The sequence below is a fragment of the Podarcis tiliguerta genome (genome assembly GCF_965153285.1).
Source record: "Podarcis tiliguerta genome assembly, chromosome: 4".
NCBI lineage: Eukaryota > Metazoa > Chordata > Lepidosauria > Squamata > Lacertidae > Podarcis > Podarcis tiliguerta.
This window is the reverse complement of record NC_139537.1, coordinates 68907554-68926085: the sequence shown is the minus strand read 5'-3', so window position 1 is coordinate 68926085 and position 18532 is coordinate 68907554. Positions and strand designations below refer to the sequence as shown.

The 18532-nt window shown below is 41.9% G+C and overlaps 1 protein-coding gene and 1 long non-coding RNA gene across 2 annotated transcripts in view; one reads left to right on the top strand and one right to left on the bottom strand.

Annotated features, from left to right (window-relative positions):
• Positions 1-6148, top strand: part of LOC310676348 — an 11060-nt gene extending 4912 nt beyond the window's left edge. Inside the window, exons 2-3 of the long non-coding RNA XR_014510477.1 lie at positions 5689-5747; positions 6034-6148. This is a non-coding gene — a long non-coding RNA (uncharacterized lncRNA). The remainder of the gene's footprint in view (positions 1-5688; positions 5748-6033) is intronic.
• Positions 1-18532, bottom strand: part of ASMTL (acetylserotonin O-methyltransferase like) — a 19808-nt gene extending 1276 nt beyond the window's left edge. The window contains exons 1-13 of the mRNA XM_083437853.1: positions 18384-18532; positions 17585-18081; positions 15780-15911; positions 15254-15301; positions 14222-14286; positions 13152-13213; positions 9888-9996; positions 5721-6135; positions 4249-4411; positions 3413-3594; positions 1749-1881; positions 981-1124; positions 498-620 (exon numbers count right to left, since the gene is read on the bottom strand). Of these exons, the coding sequence (XP_083293979.1) occupies positions 498-620; positions 981-1124; positions 1749-1881; positions 3413-3594; positions 4249-4411; positions 5721-6135; positions 9888-9996; positions 13152-13213; positions 14222-14286; positions 15254-15301; positions 15780-15911; positions 17585-18043 (2035 nt within the window). The 5' untranslated portion in view covers positions 18044-18081; positions 18384-18532. The remainder of the gene's footprint in view (positions 1-497; positions 621-980; positions 1125-1748; positions 1882-3412; positions 3595-4248; positions 4412-5720; positions 6136-9887; positions 9997-13151; positions 13214-14221; positions 14287-15253; positions 15302-15779; positions 15912-17584; positions 18082-18383) is intronic.

The following is an 18532-nucleotide window of genomic DNA, read 5'->3' as shown; positions in this document are numbered from 1 at the left end:
AGTGTGCACAGGACTGCAACTTAAGATATGTCAAGGACATACTTTAAAACCATTCTGTGAAGCTCTAATCAAAACTGCCATTAGAATGATGTTAATGGCTCTTAAGAGCTAATATTCAACTTTTACATGTTTGTAATTGTCCTTTGATACGCTACTTACTGCAATTTTACAGTGAAAAGGATAATTCTCCCCAGAGACTCTGTGTGGAGTTAAACATTATAGGGGAAAACACAGAAAAGAGGTGGCCACATGTAATAGCAACCTTACACTCTCTTGTAATATTTAATTTTGCAGTGTCTTTGGGGAAACGACCCTTTCCCCTAGTATTTAATGTATTTTTAATCTTTGTTGGAAGCCGCCCAGAGTGGCTGGAGAAACCCAGCCAGATAGGCGGGGTACAAATAATAAGTTGTTGTTGTTGTTGTTTGGTGCTAAAATAAACTTATCTCATGATATACTAATACAAAGGAAAAGGGGAAAGAGCAGTCAAATCTTACCTGGCTTGCAAACAGCATATATTTTGCTAAAGAGTGTGGAAATCTTCTCCTCTGAACAGTCATGTAGAACTCGTGAAAGTATATAAAGGTCTCCTTTTGGAAGATCATCTTTGAAAAAGTCACCTGTTTGAAAAATGCATTTTCATCAGTTCTAAAACGAATGAACAAATCCTCATCTCAGCAGCCTTATATACACATCAGTACCCCAAATATCAAGTCAGTTTTTGAAACAGATCTAACAGTCATGTTCATTAATGGACCTGCTCTAAGTTAAACTTGGTTGAATATCCCCTATATGTTATAAGCAGCCCTTTAACACAAATGTTCATCACATATATTCTTTACCAATAATACTTTCACAAGAAACTGAGTATTCAAGGAAGCAAAGATGACTCAACATACAAACTTTGCCTTGTGATAAGCCTCATTTGTATCCACATATGCCAAGATTCTATACACACTGTACCTAAGAGGTATGTTTACCTGACATGAAGGAAACCTGAGCTGGGTTTTGTCTTGAAGGCTGACAGCTGGAGACACTCGTGATGATTTCTGGAAGGTCAAATACCGTGACTTTCATCTCTGGGTAGATATGGACCAGCTCATAAGCTAAAGCTCCAGTGCAACCTGAAGAGAGCAAAATATCACAATAGCTCCTGTATTTAGTTCCTCATTTAGTTAAAACTTACTTCTGATGATATTAGCACTCAGTGCTTACCCAGCGGCAGCTATTAAAATCTGCCTAATTATAAAACTTGCAAGATGCTTTCACATACCGGTATTTTCTTTTAGAAGTGAGAAAATGCATTTAAGCTGGTTGTATGGATCATAACATCCTCAACCACTGAGATTTGCTTATAGTGGTTGTCAGGCTGTAAGATTTTCCAAGAAAGATCTTAACCACTCTCTCTGAAAACAAAAAGAGTACTCCCAACACTGAGCTGTTCCAAGCTGCTATGCATTTGCTGTTAATTCTAGAAAGTAATAGCTGCATTTCCATCTCAGTAGCTTCATATGTACTTTGATATTCCACCATTAAGTCTGCATTTAAAATTTACCTAAGTGAACCATGAACAGGCTTAACTACACCCACAAGAAAATAGAGTTTTCTTATCTATTCCACGGATTCTCTTTGAAGTTCAATGCTTATAATAAGACCAAAGTTTTAAGGAAAGATACCCAAGAGGAAGCAAATAACAGAGAATTACATTTTCCATGACAACAGGAATTATAATGAAATGGAATGCCTACCTCCCAAATCACACGCAGTTCTGAACTGTGAAAGGTCAAAAGCCACGGCTACATCTCTTGCTGTTAGTTTGGAAATGCTGTGCATGGCACTCATAAAACGTTGCTTCGTCTCTGTAGTTTGGCAACAGAAATCCTTAAAAACAGAGCAGACCAAAGTTTCTAGACTCATTCAAAAGAATTAGGATATAGGATATAAACAGAACATATGCAGAGATGTTAAAAAACACACCTTGAAAACCACTTGCTTTTTCATCTTAAAAAAGAAATAGCCACACCACACAAAAGAGAAATGCCATATTTCTTTTTATTAATCTTAATATGACCAAAAAAATGAGTTTCCTTTGCAATTTAAGAGTGATAATTCACACATTTCAGATTATTCTGAAGACCATGTTGATAGAACAGAGAAGTCTACTCTCTGGATCATGTCAGAAAACAGTGTTCACGGAATTCAATATATAACATTAGGATTGCCTTACACAACTATTTGCTGCTGATAATTTACTATGATGTAAATAAATTTTGTGTTGGTAATTATAATAAAATTCATTTGGAAAAAGTAAGAAAGAGCCCAGAGTGTTTCTGGAACTCCTATGGTTTTGAATGATCTTCCATATAAAACTTCCTTCCACATCTAAGAACTAGATGACAGGGAGAAGAAAATCTCCTTAACATGTCTGTGTACACAGGTGGTTTGCTTTCTGTTATACAGGAGGGGGCATTCTGCCATGTGATGGGCAGAAGTGGTACAGCCCAACAAAGTTTCCAACCTCAGTAAGAACTAAGCTAGGACTCCACTTCATTGCCCAAGAGCTCCAAATAACTGATGGAGGGAAATAGTTTGCAGATCATAGTAATTTCAGTATCTGACATTGAATCCTTGATTTTAGCTTGTATTCAGAGTCAGGTATTTTCCTCAATTTAAGTACTACAGTGGTTTACACAAAGCATTTATTTGTCCACTGCTTAAACCTTACCAGCATAGGACTTTGGGGTTATTTTTTTGGCAGTTTTCTATTAATAGATAGATAGAAACTTTACTTGCATTAGCAAACTAACATATACCAGCCCTTATGGTACTATACTAGGCGGGGGGTGGGGTGAGAAGAGCCCATTTGTTGGCTGCCAGTATTAAAATGTGTACCAATATAATCTAATAATATATATATATAATACTTTGGTTAACTCTGAATATTTTGTGTAATTGGTCTGTAGACTGTATCCAATTTGTGTGCCTCCTCTGCAGAAAGCTATTTAATTCAGTAGTCTTCTGCAGGTGAAATGGGTCGAGGTGATCTTCAAAGATTTGCCGTTCCTGCTACAGTTCCATGCACATCCCCTGAGCTTCAGCTCTGGAGGTTTGGGAGAGCATACACCAGGGCAGGTGGTGAGGAGAGCTGAATGGGAAGAGGGACTTGACAAAAATTGCCACCTTCCCTTTTCTTCTGATGGATGGCTCTGCTGGCTCAAATAAATTTTCCAGCATAACAGGGACCCCAGTTGCATTATAGGCACCCAGCTCTTCAAAAAATTAATTCCTAAGCATACTGTGGCAGCTCACAATCAAAAAATGTAAGTTAAACTTGCCCAGTAGTGACCATCTCCAAAGCATGCAATGTTTTAAACCAAAGCTCTATATAAAGAATGTGTGGATTCTACACTACCTGAATACAATCTTCTGCTTTCTTCTCAAATATTTGGTTCAGCGGAGTCCCCTCTTTGACTGCCAACTCCAGATGTTTATACAGAGGCCATGTGTGGTCATTACAGTAGAGAACGTAGTCATGAAGTGAACATTCACCATCTGATGCTAGGTATAAATTTGCCATATCTGTATTGCTGTAACCTTTGAAGACAGAGAATTTTGCAAGATCCGTATTATTCTTCCTTAGTGTCTCTTTTTTTCAATTCATTAAGCTAAACCTAACCAGCTGCAAGGGTTTCACAGCTCAGTTGATTTCCACAGATCGGCACAGCTCAGTAAAGAATTTAATTAAACCCAATATTATAATTGCTTCTTATAATCAGTTTGCACATTTCCTTGCCACTGAAAGATGCAATGTGATGTTAAGAAAACGACACTGCAGCCCTAAAAATGCATTGTTTTCAAATGACAAAGTTCAACCTGAGTGCAGTAGTGTGCAAGTGGAAGCATGGGAAGTGTCCCAGGGACAGACAGGCACTTCTACCCACAGGACACACTCACACTGACCAAAGTGTTGGTCCAAAATATTTTGAGCACTGGGGTAGGAAATACAACCCCTTAAAAATAAAAAAGGGAGTCGCAGACACCAGAATAGTTTGGCCTTAAGTGTTGCTTTTTCTAAGGCTGTGCTAAGTTCACCTGGAAATCATATTTGACTCATTTCTCTAGACACACTTTTTTGTTCTTCTCCGTTTCATATGCCCATACTCTAGCCAACAATCCAATTGCATTAAGGTCTTGCTACAAGTTCCTTTTTGTTCCCCACCCCCAACTGTTTTAGAGAAGAAGGCTCACCTAGATGGTTCTTGTCCAATAGGCCAAGAGAAGTACAGGCATCAAGTAATCTTTCTGTGCCACACACTGAGGTTTTAAGTTTATTAGCAGCTTCCATAGCTGTCAAGGTGCCCTTATCTTTCAGAATATCAAATACTTTCAGCTTAGATGCCACAAACAAAGCCTGCGGACATGAAATGTACATTGATTACTAAAAGAAAAACTAATCAAGGCAATCCATAAGCTACTAAGTCACATCAATGCCTTATGTTAGCTGCTCCAGCCCCACTTTGGGCTGCACTGTTTTGGATGGAAGTTCAGCTGCTGAAATTTGTTACTGATCACGACATCCAAGAGATTATGGGAGACAAACAGTAGTCACTTGAAAACAAGAATATGTGGAACTGTTTACTGATTTTTCTTTCACTGTCACTTCTGTCAGTTCGTTCTGGTTATCTATCAAAATACAAGCCACGGTAAGGATATTACAGAGGAAATGATGGTTGCTAGCCTTGGCTGAAACAGACACCTGTTCACAAGACTTCATGGCCGCTTAACGTTTTTAATGCTGAATTTTAATCTAAAAATGTACCTTGCTGAATACTAAGGGTATCCAAAAAATTGTGTAGTTGCCAAGCATTCACAACAGAAGAATCTTGATATATTTTTAAAGAGAAACAAGAGGTCTATAAAGGCATTTTTAACTATGAAGCAGTTGTCAGTGAGTCAGTAGATGCCAATTGGTTTTTCATTCTGTACCAAAGCTGCCTGGTATAACTAGGTCAGACAATTTTTTTCTATCTGTCCAGAATTGTCTATTCTGATTGGCAGGGGCTCAGGACTTCAGGCAAAAGTCTTTCACATCACCTTCCATCCGATTCTGGATAAGCAGGGGATTGAATCTGAGACTTGCAGCAATAGACTTGGGCAATATATGATGGTTTGCCCAACAACCAAGCGGAGAGAAGTGATAATTTCAACTTTTTCTTAAAAATTAATGACCAGCTTCAATTTACCTCATTGCAGTTCCAGGTAGGGTAGGAGAATGGAGAAGAGAGAAGAGGTGTGGGTCTGGGTGTAGCAATGATGAGTTAGGGCACTGAGTCTATGTCGTGTCAACAGCCACCTCCCATTTGCAGCAACAGAGGGAGAGTTTTGTAGTGGTATTTACAAACATCTCAGGCTGCTTTCAGATCTTCACAAAAGACCTCTTATTTACCCTTGACCAAGTATTTGAGCCACTAAGAAATGTAAGAACCAGCATATAAAGAATTGCAGCTGTAAACATACTCCTGTTCACTAAAAATTCATTGTATCCTAATGGACAAACCTGTACAAACAGAATAAAACCTGCTTATTTCAAGGTCTCTGGAGCTCAGGTTATTGTCCTTAAATGCAGGCACATTCCCCAAGCCCACAGGTGCCACATTCCATAAAATTAACAAAAACTTTTTTTTACAGATCTATATACAAAAGAACAAAAGATGGGATACCTTTGATGCTCTGAAGCCATCCAGAAGGTGAGTGAGTTTAGATGGGAATTGCGTTGCATTTTCTATTATTCCATTCTGACTTTCCACAGGTGTGTTGCAAGAATGACTGCTCTTTACGCACTTTCCCAGGCTGTGGGGGACTCCACCGCCGTTTCTCTTATTAGCACCTTCAAACTGTGTGTGGTTATCTGAAGAGTCACATTCCCCATCACTTAGAATCTCAAAAGTCTCTACTGAAGGGATAGAGTCATGCTTTATGTGATGGATAGTGTGCTTTGGGGGCGGATAATATAATTCTGCTAACTTTTTGCAGAAGCGATTCAAAGGAAACCCCACCACGTTCAAGAAGTCTCCGTGAACATATTCCACTAACATTCCCCCAAGTGCCTGGATCCCATAGCCTCCAGCTTTGTCCCTAGAGAGAAAGTTAAAAAAATAAATTGAAGCAGCACTTGGATGGAAAAGGATCGGGTATCTTAGTTTCACCTAGACATTATTCTGCATTACGTATTTCAAAAGCTAAACATTTTGTCCAGGATCTGAAAATATAGAGAACCAAATAAAGAGTTTATGCTAGCTCAGTGGATTTTTTTGTCTTGTATTTTCATTGTGAAGTTGACCCAGCCATGAAACTGTTTGACACTTCCCTTGAGTTCGAAAGCAGTTCAGGGGGCATAAGGGGCAGCCATTTATGAAAAACATGTCTAAAGCCTTCTGGAACTCGTAAACTAGTGTTGCATTTTGGACTCACAGTTGCCCATGGAGACGCAGGTCAATTCTGTGTCCACAGCAGCTGTCTACCAGCTCCATCTAGTATGCCAGCTGAGACCCTACCTGCCCGCCGGCTGTCTTGCCAGAGTGGTACATGCTCTGGTTATCTCCTACTTGGATTACTGCAATGTACTCTATGTGGGGCTACCTTTGAAGGTGACTCAAAAACTACAACTAATATAGAATGCGGCTTCCAGACTGGTGACTGGGAGCGGCCGCCAGGACCATATAACCTCAGTCCTAAAGGATCTACATTGACTCCCAGTACATTTCTGAGCACAATTCAAAGTGTTGGTGCTGATCTTTAAAACCCTAACAGCTTCGGCCCTGTATACCTAGAGGAGTGTCTCCACTCCCACTGATGTCCAGCTCCAAGGGTCTTGTGGCTCATTGCAAGAAGTGGGGTTACAGGGAACCAGGTAGAGGGCCTTCTTGGTAGTGGCGCCCTCCCTGTGGAACACCTTCCCATCAGATGCAAGGGAGATAAATAACTTTATGACTTTTAGAAGGCCTTTGAAGTCATCCCTGTATAGGGAGGTTTTAGATATTTGACATTTTATTGTGTTCTTATATTTTGCTGGAAGCTGCTTAGAGTGGCTGGGGCAACCCAGTCAAATGGGTGGTATAGTTTTACTACTACTACTACTACTACCAGGTCTGAACCTGGTTAACTTCAGCAACTCTGTGACAACAAGAGCACCTAGGACATTCAATATGACTCTTTGCTAACCCATAATACTATATGGAGCCTTCAAGAGCCCAGATGCAAAAAACAGTCAAATGGCTTAATTAAGAATGAATCTGTGGCGTAATAGTATATAGGGTTTTCACAGCTATTTATAGACTTCTAGGCACAATTCAAAATGCTGGATTTGGTGTATAATGCTTCTAATTCCCTGCTCAGTGACTAGCAGGCTCAGCAAAACCCACTGGCCAATGCAGCATCTAAACAACATGTCTTAAAGGTGCCACTGAACTCTGCTTCAGCAAAGTAATGCTGCTGTTAGCTGGTATGTTAACTGCTTAAGAAAAGAAGAGCAGCATAATAGTGTTCTAGAAGCAGGTGTGGCTTGTTTCTCTTTCTCCTTCAAGGAAGAATGTTGTGTTAAGAACCCCCCAATTTCTGCTTCATATCCACATACATAAGCAGACATCTATTTTTATATCTGTGCCGGATGGGGTGATACGAGCTAGAGGAGTAGATAAATCAGTTTCAGTACACACTTTCATTACTCTTAATGGAAGGCAATAAATCCAGGAAGCCCTTTGGATTTTTCCACTGCTCACAAAAGGAGAAGAAACGGTACACAGTCATCTAAAAATAAATTCAGTTGTGGAGAACACATAAGCTTGCCTAAATTCTTGTTGCAAAAGACATTTTCCCTAGAACAGAGTCGGGCAGACAGAACTGTAAGGCCCTAATGTGCCATGCTGAGGCTGATTTCTAAACCCAGAGGGTTTGGGTCATTCCGTTTAAAGGCTGATTGACTTCTGTTTCATCCTGAGATCTCATGAACTTTTGACCCATCTAAAGCACACGAGTTTAATTATGGGCAAGCCACAAAATCCTGGCAGGGAGGGAATCAGCTAAATCCATCACCAATCCCTCCCAAACACTGTGCCAGGGCAGCATTTGCTTATTGATTTGCACAGAAAGATCAAGGCCTGAACATCTGTAGTCTAAACATCTCCCTGGGTTGCAAGACTGAAGTTCATCCTAAAAATCCCTAGCATTACTATGCAAATGACACAATTCTGATCAGTCACATGCTCTCAACAAAGACTTAAAAACATACTAGTTTGAGCACTAAAAAAATAATAATCAGAATTTCCCACCGGCAAAAATGGCAATACAAAGGTCCGTATGGTTAAAGCTATGGTTTTCCCAGTAGTGATGTATGGAAGTGAGAGCTGGACCATCAAGAAGGCTGATCGCCGAAGAATTGATGCTTTTGAATTATGGTGCTGGAGGAGACTCTTGAGAGTCCCGTGGACTGCAAGAAGATCAAACATATCCATTCTGAAGGAAATCAGCCCTGAGTGCTCACTGGAAGGACAGATCCTGAAGCTGAGGCTCCAATACTCTGGCCACCTCATGAGAAGAGAAGACTCCCTGGAAAAGACCCTGATGTTGGGAAAGATGAAGGGCACAAGGAGAAGGGGACGACAGAGGACGAGATGGTTGGACAGAGTTCTCAAAGCTACCAGCATGAGTTTGACCAAACTACGAGAGGCAGTGGAAGACAGGAGTGCCTGGCATGCTCTGGTCCATGGGGTCACGAAGAGTAAACAACAACAAAGCTTAGTTAGCAACCATTTGCATCTCATTTTTTTAGTCACCTAGATATGACACGAAGACACCAACATAAGTGAAATGTTCACAGGCACTAGGAATTTTGAGCTCCCTGCCTTCCTAAAGCAGTTCCCTGTGATGTCTCCAAAAACTCAGAGGCCTTTGATACAGAAGGGAAAACTACAATCAGGATAGGGCATCTTGTATGCCTCAAGGTAGTTTTTTAAAATCATCATCCAATGTGATGTTGGTTTTTTGGGGAACCTTGAAAAATCAGGTAAATTCAACAGGTTCGTTTTTAATTCTATTGGACGAGACTTTCACCTAAACCCCACAGAAAAAGGAAGTATGTATATGTGTGTGACTGGTGGAAGAATAACCCAAGAGAGAGAAGCCGCCTTGAGTCCCATCAGGAAAAAAAACAGGGAATAAATAAATATAATAATAATAATAATAATAATAATAATAATAATAATAATAATACCCACAGGCTCCAAAAGATCCAGCCCTGGCCTAGATGCTCAAATCATGTTCAATAATGCACAGGGTAACATTTAGGAAGGATGGGGGGGGCAAACTCCTCTTCACTTTGATTTTCAGGCCACATGTGGTTATTCTTCAGGAGAACCTATGTTTTTGGCTATTCTACTCCCCTGTATGACTGTCACATACAACTAAAGTATGTCTGCAAAGCTGAAACATCAAAGGCACAAATCCAGCTTTGCTCAAGATAAAAAAAAGGAGGGAGAGAGAGAGACTGGCTGTCTTGATAACAGTGTTATATCTATGATGCAGAATAAACAGAGGCAATAAACAAATGCTTTTGATATATCCTGTTTTCCACATTCATTCTTTAACATATAGTAGGCCTTTGAATTCTGCTACCAATTCTTTCCTGCCCTCACCCTCAAAATCCAAAACTGTTCCCTCTCACTCTTGCTAGATGACAAACCAAACATATTATTTTATGCAATGTTACATATTCCCAGACTAAACTCCCTTTTTGTTTCATGTGCTACACAAACAGCCAGTTTTCCCCACACAACAAGCCATCTAGAGTAATTAGGTCTGCATTCAAATCCGCTCCCAACTATTGTGCTTACATGGGCTCACCACTGTGAATATACTCCCATAAGAGTTCTTCGGAGAGTGCAGAAAACTTAACCTTGGTTTCTTCATAGAAATCTGTGACTTCAGTCTCTAGCTGATTATCTAGAAAAATAAAAGCCACTGGTTAAAAAAAATGACATATCTGATGAACACCAGCAGTTTTAAAGCATTTTTATTATGAATATGTTACACTGCAATCAGTAGGCCTGCATTTCCAAATTCAAATCCAAATTATGCTGCAATGAATACATGGATCTTATACACATAAATGTGCTTCCAGTTACTTCAATAAAATGAGATGCTAGTTTATAAATATCCCTCTAAATATTGGTGAGGCATTTGATGCAATCTGTTGAAAACTGGCTTTATATTTCTATTGCCCTTCAAGTCAAGGATGTTCTTCTGTACTGATCTGCAGTGCAGATCTTTGTTAACATTCTGGAGGCAGCAGCAATATACAATGAGCTAAATAGCTGCAGCATAGATTGGTGCAAATGATAGTGGAAGAGAAGCATGTTGTAAACATTATTACAGACTGAAGGAACATCATAATTTGGCGTTAACTAATATGCTCCTCAGTACCAGCACGCGTAGTTTAATAAAAACAAAACATGCTTTCCAATGGCTCACTTACTCATTTAAATTGGATAAAATGCAAAACAGTGGGATAAGTTATATTTGGCAGCTGTACCACGAACTCTTTTACACAGGATTGGGCATACTCAAGTAGGCTTTTGACTCTCTCTCCTTTGAACTAAAGGCACATTTAAAACTGCTTTTAAAAACATGCTTCATTTTTTATTTTATTTTTTAATGGGTAGCCTTTGGGTACGGAGGGCTCCTTTTTGAGAAACAATTCCAAAACAAAAACCCAACCTTTGGGCATGTGAAATAAGTTGTACAGCTCTTTGGAGACTTGCCTTTGTTTTGCATTAAAAAGAGAAAATCTTATTCAGGTTGAAATGTTATCATTATCCGGATAATCAGTTCTGGTCCCCACCCAGAATCTACAGCATGTTTCCCAACATTGCAGGGCCTGTGAGTTAAAATCCACCTGCCTCCTGGGCAGAGCTCCAGAGAAACTATCATCGTCGGACCTGGAACTGAGCTTTGCTTTCCACCCAGCCCAGTCTGCAGCACCTTCTCAAACAGTCACCGTTATCGCTTTTGGAAGAAGGAGCAGCATCGCTGGACCTGGGCTGCCTTGTGGGATGTTCTCTGTATAAACCAACAACAACCCCCATCAATTATGCAGCAGCTCTTTTAATGCACAACTAGGCATTTCAGAGGTGGCTGCCTGGCAAGAGCACTGTCCATTAGATATATTTTTGTATCAGTGCTATGGCTTGCTTGTTGCTGCATCATTTTCATTTAGTTTGGCCTCTTTTATCCCACAGAACATTTGATTTCCTAAGCCGGAGAGCCTTTTGGGAGCAGGCATATTAGCACCAAGGAAAAACTACTGAAAGGCACTTTTGAGTCCTTAAGATAGAAATCAAATGAATAAAAGCAACTTTATTGTTGTGGGGCTATGATATGACTTAAAACTCTTCAATGCTGCAACATACATTTTTAAACCACCCCCTTTGGTCAGGACCCTTTGTTTGGATTTGAGATTTGGAGTTTATCCCCTGTTTTGACAAACACTGTGGCTGTGATGCTATACATATTTTCCTGAAAGTAAATCTCCTTAATCAATGGGATTTGCCTGAGTAGACATTCAGGGCCGCAATGCAATGCAATGCAATGCAATGCAATAATCCATTTTATTTTGAGGGGCAAGGATTGCTGTGAAAATGCAAAGATTCTGATTTATGCTGGTGATACTGACTGCATGTTCTGTTTGGTGCTTCTGGGCTGCCTTCAGCCACTGGAACAATTCTAGTTGCTAAGATGTCTGCCTACAATCACATCCAATTCTGCAATTTACTGCCATTGTGTTCATGTGAGGGGGGAGTAAATAATGTGTGAAGTCACCTTGCCAAAATAATCACCTAGGTTGGCTTTACTGTCTTTTGCCTGATCAATCATATGCTCCTCAGTGACCTTCAATTGAGATCAGCATTTGGAGGAAAGGGGATTAATTACTGGAAATTTCTGGAAAGATAAATATATGAAACTGGGTCACGGTGTGAATGTCAACACGTTTGCAAGCAGAATCAACATGGAAGTTGCCAAGCCGAGTCACAGCCAGAAAAGCAACAAATTGGCAAGGGCAACTCCAAGAGTTTTACTATGAACAGGAAGTTGACAGTGCCCAGTTCTGTTCTAGTTAGATTCAATTTATTTCTAGATCTGAGACCTACTTAAAATGCTTGTTATCATTTTGCCTGTTACTGTGTTAGTTCTCCTGACCTTCCAGGGTCAATTTTGGGGTGGGCACATGGTTTGGGGAGATGGGGTCCCACTACACTAGCAGACGTCTTTGAATCCAGCCCTTTGTGTTTTCCAGCAGATGCCACAAGCCTCTACAGAAGCCACTGAGGTGCCATCACATACCCTTTGAGCTGGGGTGTCTGATACCCACCCACTTCAAAATGAATTCTCAAGAAGAGTTTGGATTTGATATCCTGCTTTATCACTACCCGAAGAAGTCTCAAAGTGGCTAACATTCTCCTTTCCCTTCCTCCCCCACAACAAACACTCTGTGAAGTGAGTGGGGCTGAGAGACTTCAAAGAAGTGTGACTAGCCCAAGGTCACCCAGCAGCTGCATGTGGAGGAGTGGAGACATGAACCCTGTTTACAAGTCTAGATTACAACCAGATTACAAGTCTACTGCTCTTAACCACTACACCACACTGGCTCTCAAGACTTCTAAGAATTCCATTCATCCCAAAGTGGTGTCCTCTAAAAACAGTGGATGCTATCCAACTCAGAGCAGACCCAGTGAAATATGAATGGACTTAACTCAGTCATGTTCATTAATTTAAATGGATCTACTCTGAGTAAAACTTAGTTGGATATCACCCAATGTATTCCTCAGTGTGAACAAAGAGAGAAAAGCCAAACTCCTGCAGTCTTCCGATGCATGCAGACACTAAACTCGCCCACTTCGTGACTTTCAAATGAGGTCAGACTACAAATACCATCATTCCTTACCCTAATGGCCATATTGACTGGGGCTAATGGGAGTTGTAGCCCAACAACATTTGGAGGCTTCCGGGTTGGGGAAGATTTCACTGACAAGTAAGTAGGCTACAGGGTCAAATGAATCTTTGATTCACCACAAGCATCTGTATTCGTTCTTACCAATTACCTTTACTGCTGCAATGAACAATCGCGACACCCGTGAAAACACTGTGCTCCTTGCCACTCAGCCTGCGAGGAAAAACAGATATATTTAGGCTGCAGCCAATTTGCACTAATTTCTTGGAAATCTAACACTTGAATTTGTTTGAAAAACAAATTCTGCTTATTTAGGAACGATGTAGCAATGTTGGCAATCTACTCAATTTTATAGCCTTACAAGCCAGGCAAAGCAAGGCACTTCACTTTGATTCTGTTTCCCACCGAATTGAATGGGGCTTCAAAGTGCTTGAATTTGGCTGGATTGTGTTTACATTGATTGCTACCTCTGAACTGAAGTACTACTGAAAACCTGAAAAAGGCAAGGAGAACAAGGCACAAAATGATGCCTTTCTCCCCTTATCTAAATGAAAAACAGACATAAAATTAGAAAGCATTGGTGAGAAAAACTAACTGGTGTGCTATATTTTGGGGTTGATTGCCTCTGACTCTGATGGAAGTGAGGTCTCTTTTTTATGTTTTTAACAATTAGATTTATAATTAGATTTATAAACCACTTAATCATGAAACACTCTAAGTGGCGCACATAACAAAATATTGGTAAGTTCTCTTCTAATGTGTGACTAGGCAAGAGAAACTTTTATAGGAAACTCAACTATGCAATAAATAGCCATGGTCAAATTATGTCCAATTTGATTACGCAGAACAGTAGGTCTAAGCATGGATTAAAATAAAAGTTTGATGCTTTCACAAAAATGTATCACAGCCTGCCTGCTGTGATTCACACACAGGTGTGTTTATGGTTGTATTTGACAAGCAGATTTTAAAAGTGATCCAGAGATTAATCTTAAAAAAAGCGAGTTTGTTATGAGCTGTGGGAATAACTACACAAGAAATGCAGGTAACTGTAATAGATGCATTTCCCCAACAAATTAAACAACAAATTAAACATGCTTATCATTCTTAGGAAGGGCAAATGAAAAGCATCAAGTAATTTTTCATTTGCTTTCCATATCCACAAATAAGGCTGAAAAGGCAGTATAACGTGGTTAGAAATGAGCAGTGATTTGAAGTACAAACTTTGAAAGCATCCTATATGCATCTTGTTTGTCCACTGGTTTCTCCAAAATCTGTTCTTCTATTGTCTGAAATGGAAATAAATTTATTTAAATATGCACATTTGCATACACTTGTCAAGGGAAAGTCTAGTTCTCTCCCATAGAAGAGTTGCTACTTGAGGTGAAATAAGGACATAGGAAGCTACTTTATACCAAGTCAGTCCATTGGCCTATCTAGTTCAGTGTTGTTGACACTTACAGTATTGGCAGCAGTTCACCAGCATTTCAGACAGGAGTTTTTACTATCCCGCTCTGGACTTTTTGCAATTAAAGTATCTGCTGTACAATTCAAGCTACAGTCCTTCTCTGCTTAAACTCCTTTTCACCCTGGGATATTTTTACATATTAATGATTAGCTACTTTGCTTTCTGTCTGTGTACAAAGCGCTTAAAGTAAACACAGCAGGTGATAAGCGTTTAATTCCATGCACAGGAAGTCTAGGAAAGAGCTATTTAAACCCTAGAGTTAAAAAAAGCACATTGATGGAAGCTTGGGCTGGATGGTTTGGCATACCCAATTTCTATCGTGCAATTATAAGTACATGCAACTTCCGCTTTCCGAACAAAATGTGTTCCTAGGAAATAGTTTATTAGGTGAGCGTTCGCATGACGAGCTGACGATTTCCATTATTTCCTGACGATTTCCATTATTGGCTGCAGCCAATCAGCAAAAGAGAGACAAAAGAAAAACTGATTTGTCCTATGCCTCCTGCTCTCTGATTTGTCTGGTCTCTCCCCCATCCCTCTCTCCTTGGTTTCTGCCTGAAAATGATTGCCATCAACCAGCAAAGCACAAACAAGTAAGGAAGTGGTAAACTCTGGCTGTTCGGACACCTGAATCAGTGGGGTGTGTCGCATGGTTCGGGAACAATTCTTTCTGTTTGGATAAGTGAATTTCTGTATTGTGAGTGAAAGCGGGACCTGCATGTATTGATAAAACAAGAGTTGCTAATTAGAGAGATTCTAATTTTCAGCTGCTGGTGTATATGACTTACCACTATGGTGTCTGCCCCTATAACGACATCAGGTGTTCTAAGATGTTTCTGAAAAAATCAAAATGCATTTTGTTCAGTTTTCCACCTTAACCATAGCTTAAACTAACGGTTGGGAAATTAAACAGCAAGTAGAGAATCAGCACAATAGAAGCAATCTTGATTTAGACTGCGTCCAGCTTCTCCATCAACCATTAAGTAAAACAGTTATGCTAAAGGTGCCACATGAGGGGGTTCTGTGAGGACTTGGCAGTTGTTTGGTCCCATCACTAGTGTACAACTGTCTGGAACAGGAAGCCTTCCTGTACTACTGTACTATAGATGAAATGTCAACCTAATGTCACATGGACACAACTAATTGTTTGCATGCCTCATCTCAAACATTCATGCACTTCTGTAGTTAAATAGTTCGTTGTTAATAAGCCAAGTTCAATACACCAAGATGTAGGGATCTGGACTGCAACAGCAAAGAGTTTGACAGTATTCTTAAAGCATCATCTCAGACAATGGAGGTCCGTATATGGCTTACCAGATGCATTCTGTTTGCCACTTCAAGTGCCTTTTGCCGTGCAGTTTCTACAGCATATTCAAAAGGAGCTGCGAAAGATGACTTCTCAAGCGTCTCTTTGAACCAGGAGGGAACAACTTCAAACCGGAGGCCCTGATAGAGACACTAAGTTATTTCAGCAATAAATCATACAAAACTTGAAGGCTATGTGGATGCTCTCTGCTTAAGGCCCTGGTGGAGGGACTATTGAACTGGCTAGAGGCTACTGAAAGCATTGATCTCCATGACTCTGGAGGCATGGTTGGAAGCTTGAAATCACGGGAGGGGAGAGCGCTCTTGTGCTTGAATCCTGTTTGCAGGTTTCCCACAGGCATCTGGAGAGCTACTGTGAGAACAGGATGCTGGCTTAGAATGGCCATTGGCCTGATGTAGCAGGATCCTTGAATGATCTATTGTCCAATCCTCTTTTAAAGCCATCAAAATTGGTGACCATCGCAGCCTCCATTGGGAAGAGTTTGGATTTGATATCCCGCTTTATCACTACCCGAAGGAGTCTCAAAGCGGCTAACATTCTCCTTTCCCTTCCTCCCCCACAACAAACACTCTGTGAGGTGAGTGGGGCTGAGAGACTTCAAAGAAGTGTGACTGGCCCAAGGTCACCCAGCAGCTGCATGTGGAGGAGCGGGGAATCGAACCCGGTTCCCCAGATTACGAGTCCACCACTCTTAACCACTACACCACACTGGCTCTAAAGCTGTGGAATTTGGGAGCAAATTCCACAGCTGAACTAATGTATCAAGTACTTTCAAAGACTTCAAAATGTGTGAGAACTGAATGCACATTTGAAGACCTGCCATCTCATTGCACTCTGTGCCACTGTCTTTCCCCCCTTCCCTCCCCCCTGGAATGTTGTGTGTGTGGGGGGGTGGGAGCTGTCTTTAGTGCAGCCTGCTATCATGGGTCTGAGTCCAACCCATGGTGAACTTGCACAACAGCACCTTCCTTTCATCTCACAAACTATTTTACAGGCTGCAGACATGAAATTTCCATCGCCCTCAACATCCATTTATTTCCTCGCCGCACTTTTAGCCAGATGAACTTGAAAACTTGCTCCTTTCTTTAGAACTTGCTTTTGAATCCCCACCCCAATAACTGACACAAAGGTTTGTCTGAATTTTTGTCCCCTTTGAAACAGAGGCTCGTCCAAAGGACAGATGTGCTATTTGTGGCTGGGGCAGTGGCTCCAACACATGCCGAGTAGGATATTAGGATACTAATATATCCTGAGCACTTCATTGTTGCTTCCCGGGACCAAAAGTGGAGGGCTGTATGTGAGAGAGTGAGAGCGAGCGAACATTAAGCCCTGGCTGAGAGTAGGGTTGCCACAAAATGAACTTGTTTTGCGGGGGGGGGGGCAGACTTTTGGGGGGGGGAGCAGAACCGCAGATTTGTATTATTTTTTCCTGATAAGTAGTTGGGAAGAAAGTGGCTGCCAATGGGATTGTCAGCGTCCCCTCCCTCTCTCCCTCTTGAGCTGACAACCTGGGAGGCAGGAATTCAGGCGGTGCAGCTTTACCAGCAGCCAAGATGCAGTGATGGGCTGTTTATTAACATCATTACAAGTTATTTATCAATCGCCTTCCAAACCACCGTCTCAAGGCGACTTACACGTGAAGTCGCCACCTGTGCAGCCGCTCCAAACGCAGCAGCCCCCCTGGCGGAAAGGAAGGCAAGGGCCCCCCCGGGGGCGGGCGGTGCCAAGCGGGGCGCAGGAGCCGCGAGAGCGCACAGGTTGCCCCGGCGCGCAGCGAAGGCGGCACACTCACCGCGTTGGTGAGGATCTCCTGGCGGCGCGGAGAGGCGCTGGCCAGCACCACCCTCTTGTGGACCAGCTTCCCGATGACGGGGTTCAGGACCATGGCTGCGGCGGGACCGGACGGCCGCGGGAAGGACGAGCCGACGGAGAGGAGAGGAGGGAGCCAGCCGGCGCCTTTATCGCGGCGCACTTGGGGGAAGCGGCGAGGGGCGGAGTCCTCCAGCGTCTCCTCCCCACTTTGCGCTGAGGGGAGGGAAAGGAGGGACAGAGCAGCTTCTCCTTCCTTCCCCCGGTGGGCGGCTTCTTCTACTGTGGCTTGGGAAAGACGTTTTTCATGCCTTGTAGACTGGGGGGGAAGTGCCCTAGAGATTATTGAGCAAATAAGGGGCAAGATCTGTTTGAAATGCAGACCAACCAACTGTATCTCAAGGGGGTGGGGGGTGCATTTAAAAACGCAACAACTAGGCATGGCATTGTTTTCTATTTCTTTCACCTGGTGGCACTGGGCTTAAAGGTAAAGGTAAAGGGACCCTTGACCATTAGGTCCAGTCGTGGCCGACTATAGGGTTGCAGCGCTCATCTTGCTTTACTGGCCGAGGGAGCCGCCAGCGTGACTAAGCCGCTTCTGGCGAACCAGAGCAGCACACAGAAACGCTGTTTACCTTCCTGCAGGAGCGGTACCGATTTATCTACTTGCACTTTGATGTGCTTTCGAACTGCTAGGTTGGCAGGAGGAGGGACCGAGCAACAGGAGCTCACCCTGTCACGGGGATTCGAACCACCGACCTTATGATCAGCAAGTCCTAGGCCTAGTCATCTCCAATTAAGGCTAAGCAGTTCCTTATTCTGTTCTTGCTGCAGAATGAGGGGGCTTTCCTTCCAAGGCAACCACAGCAAAGCACACACGACTTTAGTTGGAAAATAAGCACCACCTAACCCCAGCCACGTTTGGAACAAG